Here is a 12,286-nt window from a genome sequence, read left to right as displayed (position 1 = left end):
ACCAAGCAGCAGCAACACATGCAATTACTACCCAACTCCCATGTCAGTTTCTTTTTTTTTTTTTTTAAGACATCGGTGGGCCTTTATTTTGTTCACTTATTTATATGAGGTGCTGAGAATTGAACCCAGTGCCTTGCACATGCTAGGCAAGCACTCTACCACTGAGCCACAACCCCAGCTTCCTCTTTCTCTCTTTAACATACAAACCAGATTCCATAAGTGTAAGCAATTTCCTCATAATTATAAGCAATGTTTCTTTTCTAAATTTATATGAGATAACTCTAAGAATTAAATGAAAACACTGGGCTAAGAATGTAGCTCAATGGTAGAGTGCTTGCCTAGCCTGTACAAGGCCCTGGATTCAATCCCCAGTACTACCAAAAAAAGTTATATGAAATATTTAGCTATAAGTCATAATCACTACTAATAAATGTGGATTACTATTCTCAAAAAAAAAAGAGGTTAGATTGTAACACTTTTTTGCTTTTAAAGATACATGGTATTGATATATTAATAACATGACATTGGTAGATCTTGAACTCCTGGGCCCAAGCAATTCTTCTGCCTCAGTCTCCTGAACAGCTGGGACTACAAGCAGGGAACACCAGGCCTGAGTAAAACACCTCTACACAGAAACTTTCCCAGGCACCACGCATGCCATAGCCATGGAGTCATGAGGGACCCCAATCTCAGACACTGGTCTCCCAATCACTGTCACCATTCTCCATATAATACATTAAAAAACAACCTTAGAAGTTATCCTAAAATAAAAATTTTCTCAGTAATGATAACAATAAAAAAGTACATAATTTCTCAACCATAATGGATGTTTATGTATCTAGCCACACTGCTTGGATATTCCTTATAGTATGTGTGTGTGAGGTGGATGGAATTCAGAATTTAATTTCTTCTTTTTTGTACCAGGGATTGAATCCAGGGGTGCTTTATTGCTTAACTATATCCTTAGTCCTTTGTATTTTGAGACAGTGTCTCCCTAAGCTGCTTAGGGCCTTGCTAAACTGCTGAGACTGGCCTCAAACTTGCGATCTTCCTAGCTGGGCCTCCCGAGTCACTGGGATTACTGGTATGTGCCATGATGCCTAGCATAGACCTTTACTTATTTATTTTGATACTGGGGATTTAACCCACAAGTGCTTAACCACTGAACTACACTCCCACTCATTTTTATTTTGAGACAGGGTCTTGTTAAGTTGCTTATGGTCTCAATAAATTGCTGAGGCTGCCTTTGAAATTGTGCTCCTACTGCCTCAGCCATGGCACCTGGTCAACCTTTATTTCTTTATACAATACTTGTCTAAATGGGTAAACATATTAAACTGGACCCAATAGTCTAGGCACAGTGGTGCACACCTGTAATCCCAGCATCTTAGGAGGCTGAGGCAGAAGGATTGTGAGTTCAAAGCCAGCCTCAGCAACAGTGAGGAGGTAAGCAACTCAGTGAGACACTGTCTCTAAATAAAATACAAAAAGTATCTGGGGATGTGGCTCAGTGGTCAAGTGCCCCTGAGTTCACTCCTCAATACTAGACTGGATAGACAATAAACTGGTCTCTTTTAGCCATTTAATTAGCTCTAGAGTGTTTAATGTAACTTATAATGAGTACAAAATTAAACTGCAGTAGTGACCATAATAGAGCGGTCCCTTTCTAGACTATTATACTTCCAATGTCAATGTGAAACTGAAAAAACTTTAGAAAAAATAATGTCACTTGGGAAACTACCTAGATTTCTGAAAAGGTTATCTTTGTATTAAGTGATAAACTGTCAATGTTATTTGGGCAAATAAATAAGAGTAATGAGATAAGAAAATATTTGCTATTTCAAACTCAAATGATCAAAATATTTTCCACTCTAGGGCACTAAAGTTAACAGGATTTAGTAAGAGGAAAACAAAATTTCTCACCCCAAAGTATCACTACTAGCTTTAAAAAAAAAAAAAAAATGCTAATCCTAAAACCAAGTTTATTTTGGGAAGGAAGGGAAGGAAAAAGAAATGGGGCTCTATAGTTCTTTGTTAAAAACAGTTTATTTTAAGATACTGTAAATGAGGGCTGGGGTTGTGGCTCAGTGGCAGAGTGCTTGCCTAACGTGTGAAGCACTGTGTTTGATTCTCAGCACCGTATATAAATGAATAAAAAAAAGTGCATCAACAACTAAATAAATAAAAGATACTATAGATGATACTAATTTTCTGTCCATAAGTTGTGTTGTAACAACAACAAAAGTTCTTTGCTAGATTCCTGTTCTGCTTTGTAAGGCAATATGCTCTTCAAGAAAGAATGGATTAGAAAAGACAATGATTTTCAGCAGAAGAAAACTGAAAGCTCACATAATTGTCTTAAAAGAAATCAATCTGGTTCATTATACTCTTAAATACTTTCATAAAAAAAAAATTAGTTTAGAACACAATGAAATCAATATAGATTTAGTAAAGTCAAAACAAATAAGTACAACCAACTCCCAGTTATTCAGGGTGATCTTTAAGTATCAGTAAGAAAATTTTTAAAAAACCCAGATAATAGGGAAAATATATACCAATTAGGGTATACCCTTCCACACAAGGTTAAATCATGAATTGGCTGTACTAATGAGAAGAAAGCTGAGAGCTAGATATCCAATTGTGTATACCCAGAATAGCTGATTGTGAATGATTTAGTTGACTTTATAGTAAATTCTTATCTGCAACACTGACCCCTAGAATGTTGACTACCTTTCAAGTTATATCTGCTTCCAAGCTGATCAAATAAAGCTATTCTGTGGCATGCATAATTTAAAAAATTTAGCTCTATTCCAGCATTTTCTCCTCCATTTTGGAATCCAGCACACCCATACTTAGATTTCTACCCACAAATGGAAGCCCAAATGCCAGTCTTTGGTAGGAATCGGTACATGCAGATGTGGGGCCTCAGAATATCTCCCAAAACTCCACTAACTTGATAGGCTAAAAAAAAGTAAAGTGAATATATTAAATTTCTTAAGTAAGACTTTTTACAAGGCTTTTTTTTGGCTTTGTTTTAAATCAAAGCTCAAGTCTACTTACTATTTGGTGGCCCTGTTGCTTGGTATGGTGGATAGGATGCTGAAATAGTAGGACGAGAGAAGACTGGTGGTTCATCTCCAAATACCACAATCATAACCTGAATAAGCCCCAACAAGTCTGACTGTGGCTAAAAGAGGAAAACAAATTCATGTCAATTATAAAGTTGCTTTTTGGCAAAAAGCTAAAGTTTGGTCATTTCACATCAGTTTTCAATTAAGTTTGACAGTTTTATTTGTAGATTTCCAATCAAAAATATTCCATTTCTTAGTTTATTTTAACAATGTTAGGTGGTTTTTAAATATTATTTCTATATTCATGGCAAGGTTCTTGCTTCAAGTCTATAAAAGCAGAATATTGCAAAATTCATATAGTATTGTTCTTCACCTGACGACACAGAGCTTATCAAAACTTACTGTCAATGGAAGATTCAAGCATATTGGAACAAATTCAGGAATGGATATAAACAATGGCCACAATATTATTTAAGGTCTTTAAAAGACAGCAATGATGAGGGGCTGGGAATGTGGCTCAAGCGGTAGCGCGCTCGCCTGCCATGCATGCGGCCCGGGTTCGATCCTCAGCACCACATACAAACAAAGATGTGTCCGCCAAAAAACTAAAAAATAAATATTAAAATTCTCTCTCTCTCTTAAAAAAAAAAAAAAAAAAAAAGACAGCGATGATACCTTGGAAATATGTGTTCTTAAAAATGATTTTTAGGGGCTGGGGCTTATGGCACTGGGTTCGATTCCCAGCACCGCATATAATAAATAAATTAAAGGTCTGTCAACAACTAAAAAGAATTTAAAATAAAGATAAAAATTATTTTTATTAAAGGCAGTATTATGAACTCTGAATTCATAGGTACTTTAGTTTAGAAATTGCTGTACTGTAAAGAAGATAAAAATTGTTAAAGGACCTCTCCTTCCTATAACAGGGACAGTACTTGTTTTTCAATAAATGTTGCTAAAATTTTCTCTCATATATTTATTGATAACTGATTTAAGGCAAACTATGTTAGACAAAGGTGTTCAACTGGCTTTTTAATAGTTCTATTTTTACTCCTTAACCTATCTTGTGTATATCTTATCTCAAGTACTTTTTCCATGAACTCATCAGTTTTTGATGGTTTAATCATCTCAATCAGCTAACCTCCTTCATATATATATATATATATATATATATACACACACACACACACACACACATATATATATATACATATTTTTTTTTTTTTTTTTGCAGTGCTGGGGACTGAACTCAGAACCTGATGCATGATAGCCTCTCTACCACTGAGCCACATCCTCAACCCTTGTAACTTTTTCTTCTCCCAATAAAAGAGTTAGTAGCAATTTATACCATTCCAAAGAACCAAATTTATCTCATATTCAATTTTGATCCACCTTATAGAAGATGACAATGAAAACATTTTCCAGTATGTATATGCTGAGGATGGGGGTAAACATGTAGTATCTACCTGTGCAGTACTCAAGAGTATGTGTTGGGGGTGGGAGCTGTTATGTGATGTGGCCACTTAGAACATACATGACCCACTCTCTCCAATTTTTTAGTTCAACAAAACTCCAAAGTGTGCAATAGCCTCATGTAAGCTTTTTTTTTTTAGTTGTAGTTGGACACGTTATCTTTATTTTATTTATTTATTTTTATGTGGTGCTGAGGACCGAACCTAATGCCTCACACGTGCTAGGCGAGGACTTTACCACTTAGCCACCACCCCAGCTCCTCGTGTAAGCTTTTTTAAAAACTAAGATACAATTCACATACCATAAAACACTTCTAAAGCTTACAGTTCAGTGACTTGTAGTTTACTCATAAAACTGTACAATCATCACTACCATCTAAGTTCAGAATATTTTTATAATCTCAAAAAGAATTCCTGTGCCCTATTAGTAGTCATGTCTCATTTTCTACTCTGCAGTCCTTGGTAATCAGATCTACTTTATCTCTACAGATCTGCCTCTTCTGTATGTTTCATTAAAATGGAATAATATAACAAGTGACCTTTTTGTGTCTGGCCCCTCTCAGCATCATTTCCCAATATTCATCCATATTGTAGTATGAATTAGTTCTTCATTCATATATTCTTAAAACTACAATTTTGTTGAAACAAATTTTAATTTTTTATTACACTTTTTCACACTTAATTCTGTGAAATGAGGATTAATCTAATCTTTAATCTGTTTCTAGGCCTATCATAAAGCAACAGGTTACAGATTCAGAATGACTTGCTGACTATATTGCTATAGGATATGAAAGAAATAACAAAAGTATTGTAGCAACTTTCTTTTAATATTTTTGTGATGCTGGGGATTAAATCCAGGGACTTGTGCATGCTAGGCAAGCATTCTACCACTATATCCCAGTCCTGTAGCAGTTTATTTTAGTTCAAACACCTAAAGACCCATTAAACAGATAATACCTTTATAAAAGGTATTGAAAACCCCATAAACTTAAGCAACATTCCTTTCTTCTCCATCCCTTTTTACTTGTTTGCTTTTCTAATAAGCAATAAAAAGATCAGATTTTATATCCTAAGCAATATATTAGTCAGGATTAGGATATTTTTTAATATTTATTTTTTAGTTGTAGGTGGACACAATATCTTTATTTCACTTTTATGCGGTGCTGAGGATTGAACCCACGTGTGCAGGTGAACACTCTACCACTGAGCCACAATTCCAGCCCCAGGATTAGGATTAATAAGTAACTTAACTAGATAATGATAAGTGATAGAAGTTTTATATTGTCATGTAAGATTACTACAATATACACTGAAGCTTTCCCTTATACTTAGTTATAACTAATTGAGAAGTTTTCTACAAATGTCCATGCTCCTTTCATAATAGAGAACTGTTGCTGAGAATAAGCTGATTAAAATTTCCAGTGCTCCTTACAGTAGTGTTTATCAATGGAACACAGCCAAAGTGATTTAATTCCTAAATGCTTAACTTCCATGCTAGGTGGATAAGGAAGGAGATATTCTTTACTGCTTTCTCTGCTCTTCCTGAATGCACAGGACTCTGAAGTCCTAGTAGGACATGGTAGCATCACAAATTGGAGAGAACCTGGGTCTCTAAAGCACAAAATGAGGAAAGCTGCCAGCCACTGAAGGAACACTCCCAGTGAACTATAATGTAGGCAAGAAATTTCTAAGTTAACACTTTAACTCTGTGGGCAAATGAGAATTAACAGACAGGAATTAATATTTTACCAGGATTCTCCATGGTATAACCTCATCTATCACACCAAAGTTTGCCACCATTATTTCTGTTTTTAATCATATTTGTGAAATGTCATACAGAAATATATGAAACATATGTAACTTTAAAAAGTAACGATAAATTACAGTATCTGTGTAGCTATTACCCAAGTTAAGAAACAGAAGACTGCCAAAAATGTAGAAAGAAAATATTTCCCATCCTGACTGCATCCACCTCCATCAACTCTAGAGGTAATAACTCTTCTCTGACAGCAGACATTCTTTTGCTTGATTTTAAACACACTACCTTATGATTTCCTAAACCAGATACTGTTTGTTTGTTCTTGAACTTCACAATAATTAAACTACATATTCTATCGGGACTTCTTTTGCTTAGCAATTTTTGCAGGATTCATTCTTTAACAGAGTACTTTTTTTTTTAAATTGCTGTATGTTATTCCAATGAATGAATATACTATTACTTCTTTATTCTTTCTCTTGCTATTGATACTTTTCTGAGTTATATCCAACCAACCTTTGGCTACTAACCACCACGCCTCTATGAACACGATTGCAATGGTGATTTTTGTGCAGAGTTCTCAACTGAGGGTGATATTTTTACCTCTCAGGAGATATTTGAAACTCAAGACATTTATGGCTGTCACAACTGCATGTGTGTTATGCTACATCTTGTGGGTAAAGGTTAAATGATCTTCATCCTACATTAAACAGGACAACCTTCTCAGAACAATGAATTATCTGACTCACAGTGGTAACAATGCTGAGGTTGAAAAACATTTTTCTAATGTATACACGAAGGGATGGGACAGCTAGTTCATACAGTATGTATTTTTACAACTTCACAGACTATACCAAACTGATTTCTAGAGCAGTTTTACCAATTTTACTCCTACTAGCAGTATTTAAGAGTTCCTTTTTCTTTACATCTTTACTCTTGGTACTGTAACCAACAGTACAAATCTGGTGAATATGCAGTGATGCTCTAAGTATACCAATATTTTCTTCCAGTGTGTGATTAGTTTTTCACTTTTTCCCCCCCCCCACAGTACTGGAGATTTAACCCAAGGGTGCTCTCCCACTGAGCTACATCCCTAGCCCTTTAAAAATTTTTTTAAAACTTTGACACAGGGCCTCCCTAAATTACCCAGGCAGGCTTCAAATTTAGCAACCTTTCTCCCTTAGCCTCCTAAGTAGCCAAGATTATAAGCATGTGCTATTATGCCCAGGTCTTCACACTTTTAAATGTGTTGTTCATGAACATAAGTTCTTAATTTGTATAAACTCTAGGTAAATGGGTAAGTCTTTTAATTCTTTGGCTGTTAGGAAAAAAAAAAGTCCACCTACTAAAAGATCATAGACAATTTGCTAAATTATCTCCTAAAAGCCTTTTACAATCTACCTGAAATTGATTTATGTCTACTTTTAAGAAGGAATTCAACTGTCACAACTTCATCATTGAAAAATTCATTCTATCCCCACTGATCTAATATACCATTGTCTTATATCAAGTGTTCTTATATAGTGTGCTTTTTTTAGGTTCTTTATTATGTTCTTTGTATTCATTTGTTTATTCCTGTAACAATCATAGTATCTTAAATTATTAGTTTTATACTAAATTTTGCTAGCTGTAGGGCAAGTCTCTTTCCCATTCTCCTTATAAAGCACCTTGACTATTGTCAATCTTTTGCATCTCCATATACATTTTAGATTTTGCTTAGAATTTCACAGATTAACAAATATACTTGGGGTTGGGGATGTGGCTCAAGCGGTAGTGTGCTCGCCTGGCATGCATGGGGCCAAGGTTCGATCCTCAGCACCACATACAAACAAAGATGTTGTGTCCACTGAAAACTAAAGAATAAATTAAAAATTAAAAAAAAAAATACAAGCAAATAAAAACTCCTCTTAGGATATAGATCAACTGTAGAGAAAAAACATTTTTATAATATTAAATCTTCTAATCTATGAATAAGGTTCTCTCTTTTTTGACTCAGGTTTTCTTTAATGTCTTTCAATAAAGTTTAAAATCTTTTCCATAATATACTATACACCATTTGTTAAGTCTATTCTTGTATTAACTACATTAAAGAAATATATTTATCTTCCAGTTCATTAATCCTCTATTATACTGAATTCAATCTGCTATAAACTCATCTATCGAGTTGTTCTAAGATTTCCACTTGGTTCCTTTTTAATACAATTCTACATCTTCTTTTCTTTTCCTTCTTTTTTGTGGTGCTAGCGATTGAACCTAGGGCCTATAACTCTGAGCTAAAAACCCTAGCCTTATATTATTCTATTTTTTAGTTCTAAGTTTTTCTCTTGGTTCCTTTTAAATTCAATTCTCTCATCACTTTTTTTCTTTCTTGTTTTGTTTTTTGGTACCAGAGACTGAGCCACATCCCTAATCCTTTTTTTATTTAGAGACAAGTCTTGCTAAGTCGCTTAAGGCCTTATTAAGTTGCCAAGTCTGGCTTTGAACTTGCAATCCTCCTGCATCAGCCTTGAGTTGCTGGGATTACAGGAGTGTGCCACCATGCCCAGCTTATCATCTATTTTGTTGAACACATTAATCACATCCTTTTCAAGTGTCCTATAACTGGGTTACCTGAGGTCGGGGAGTGTCTTGTTTCTACTATCTTTTTTCCCTGCTGGTTCCCTTTCTTTATTGATGTATTTAATGATTTAGCATATCTCATGGTATATATACACAGTGGAATATTACTCAGCCATAAAGAAGAATGAAATTTATGGCATTTGCCAGTAAATGGATGGAACTGGAGACTATCATGCTAAATGAAATAAGCCAATCCCCCCAAAACAAAATGTACTCTCTGATATATGGATGCCAATTCACAATAGGGGGGCGGGGTTTCGCCGGATTGAACAGGGAGGAACAGGAATTTTGAAAGAAGAGGGGATAGGAATGGAAAAATAGTAGAATGAATTAGACATAACTTTCCTATGTTAATATATGAATACATGGGGCTGGTAGAGCACTCGCCTAGCATGTGTGAGGCACTGGGTTTGATCCTCAGCATCACATAAAAATAATAATGCCCACCTATAACTAAAAAATATTTAAAAAATAAATATATATATATGAATACATGACCAGTGTGACTCCACACCATGTACAACCACATGAATGGGAAGCTATACTCCATGTATGCATGATGTCAAAATACATTGTATTGTCATGTATAACTAAAAAGAATAAATAAAAAAAATATATATAAAATGAGGGCTGGGGTTGTGCCCCAGTAGTAGAGCACTCGCCTAGCAAGTGCGAAGCCCTGGGTTTGATCCTCAGTACCACACAAAAATAAACAAACAAATAAATAAATAAATAAAATAAAGATATTAAAAAATATATATTTCTACAATAAATGCAAGTGAAAGAAAAGTCCAAGATTTTAATGCAATCCACTACGTAAAATGCAACGAATGATCCATGACATTCTCCATAGTCTTTTTTTTTTTTTTTAATAATTGTTTTTTAGTTATAGGTGGACACAACATCTTTATTTTATTTTTATGCGGTACTGAGGATGGAACCCAGTGCCTCATGCATGCTAGGCAAGCAGTCTATCTCTGAGCCACAACCCCAGCCGCCCTCCACAATCATTTACAATACTTTCTAGACATCTAGTTGGTTAATTGTTGTGAGGGGAAAGGGGGGGAAAAAAAAAGGGGAGAGAAATGAATTACAGTAGATGGGGTAGAGAGAGAAGATGGGAGGGGAGGGGGGATAGTAGAGGATAGGAAAGGTAGCAAAATACAACAGTAACTAGTATGGCAATATGTAAAAACATGGATGTGTAACCGATGTGATTCTGCAATCTGTATATGGGGTAAAAATGGGAGTTCATAACCCACTTGAATCAAATGTATGAAATATGATATGTCAAGAGCTTTGTAATGTTTTGAATAACCAATTAAAAAATAAATTAAAAAAAAAAAATAAAAAATAAAGGCCTGGCTGTCTTGACAGTCAGAATAGCAACTTCTGTCTTTCCATCCACTTTAGGTTGTTTGAAATTCTGAAGGCTTGTCTCCTCTTAGCTAAGGCCCTCCGTCCAGATTCTTTCACCCTGCATCTAGAAACAGTAAATACCACTAAGGGACAGGGCACAGTAGCACATGCCTCTAATTACAGTGACTTGTGGGCCTCATGAGGCAGCAGGATTGCAAGTTCAAGATCAGCCTCAGCAACTTAGCAAGACTCTGTCTCAAAAAATAAAAAGGGCTACAGATGTGGCTCAGCGGTAAAGGGCCCCTGGGTTCAAGCCTCAGTATTTTTTTTTTAAAAAAAAGTATGTACTTATACAAAGCATTATACAAATAAGATGTATTTCTTTTAGAGTGCCTTTCCTAATTACCTCAGCTCAGTGATTAGTCTCTTATCTGAATTTATCCGCCCTTCTTGGAATCCTTCTTAAGTTTTAATAGAAAGCACACGCTAGTGAGCAAAACATGAAAAACAACTTAATTCACAGAACCTATTAATACTTACATGTTTCCATTCATGTAGATAAGGAAGATATATTTTCCCATTTGCATCAACATGCTTTCCTGTCTTAATAGTCATTGAACTAGTAGGTTTAACAAAACAGATAGGGGGATTATATGGGTATGTGTCCAGCAGCCACAGGCATATTGGAATGTTGTATGTATTACCTGAAAGAGAAAGAGAAACTTTAATTATTCTATTTTTATTTTTACTCAAAAACAGTTTAATAGGTAAGGGAGAGCTACAATTAAGGAACACGTGTCAAACTTGCAGCAAGTATTTTGTTTCAAAGTTCTGTTTAAAATTAGTTTCTCAATTTTTTGTTTGTAAAACACATAAGTAGGATGAAGGAGCTAACTGATCACTACTCTGCCTATGCCTTCCTGATCCTATAAAACATTCTTCATGAATTATCTTTCGACCCAATCTGTTCTTTGCTACCTGACTCTCTTCATTTCAATTAATAAAGCTTGCTGGGAAGGGAAAGGAAAGGAAGAACATGGCTTAACGTGCTACAGGAGAAAGTGATAAATCTGAAATTCCCTTGTCAAAACCTAGATTATAAAACTCAATCCAATAGTCAAACAGATGCTAATGGTTTCCACAGTCTGACAAATGCATATAGTCTTTTCAGTGGTAATTACTCAGAATCATTCATGTCATTCTCTTCTTTTTGCTTTATGAAACAATCTGAGGTGAGAAATCTGACTATATGTAGTCAAAATGAAGCATCAAAGAATCTGACAGTTAATATATTAAACAAAAATCACAGTATTTTCTTACTATGCTCAAAGTCCAATGTTCCAAGCAACTATCTGAATCACCTAATATAATTTATATGCATTTTCCCCTTAGAAATAGTTCCCTGCACATAAATAAGTGCACATAAATGTCGTCTAAAGAAATTAGATAGTTATAGGACTTCAGATTTGTTGTTTTAGCCCAGAATTACCTACAGTGAACAATAATGGGAAGTTCCAATAGGACATAGGGTAATATATAAAACATAAGTTTTTCCCACCACCCAGAATTCTCTGCTTTGTGTAAATGAAGAATTTCCCAGAGTAATGTACATTTGTAAACTATGTTACTTATAACCTATTTCCTTCAACAGAGTTTATTTCCTGAGGGCAAGGGCAGAGTTAGTAATCTTGACTTTCACTCAGTCCTCCCTAAGCTTTCCATATTTGCTTTATACAGTGCTAATGCTTGATTAAGTATCCGCCCCCATCTATAATATGCATCCTATTATAAGAGGTTGACTCGTCTTTTAATAGGAAGCTCAAATGTCATTACCTCTGTGATTTTCCCATGTGGCCTTGTTCTCCTTTGAAATTTCACTGTATCTTAAAAATTTTATTATTCTATAAGCACCTATAGACATGTAAATCTCATTTATTCCCTGTTTTTGTTATTAATGTAGATTGTTCCAGAAAAGATGTACCCATTATTCATCTTTGTGTCCATAACCC

General features: G+C 34.9%; 1 protein-coding gene across 1 annotated transcript in view; it reads right to left on the bottom strand.

Moving 5' to 3' along the window:
- The window catches only part of Tsg101 (tumor susceptibility 101), a 51,407-nt gene that overhangs the window by 29,539 nt on the left and 9,582 nt on the right, over positions 1-12,286 (bottom strand). Inside the window, exons 4-5 of the mRNA XM_027942339.2 lie at positions 10,818-10,981; positions 3,061-3,187 (exon numbers count right to left, since the gene is read on the bottom strand). Coding sequence (XP_027798140.1) covers positions 3,061-3,187; positions 10,818-10,981 — 291 coding nt within the window. The remainder of the gene's footprint in view (positions 1-3,060; positions 3,188-10,817; positions 10,982-12,286) is intronic.

The sequence above is a fragment of the Marmota flaviventris genome, chromosome 9 (genome assembly GCF_047511675.1).
Source record: "Marmota flaviventris isolate mMarFla1 chromosome 9, mMarFla1.hap1, whole genome shotgun sequence".
Classification (NCBI taxonomy): domain Eukaryota; kingdom Metazoa; phylum Chordata; class Mammalia; order Rodentia; family Sciuridae; genus Marmota; species Marmota flaviventris.
Note: the sequence above shows the minus strand (reverse complement) of the source record. Positions and strands in the feature narration are given on the sequence as shown.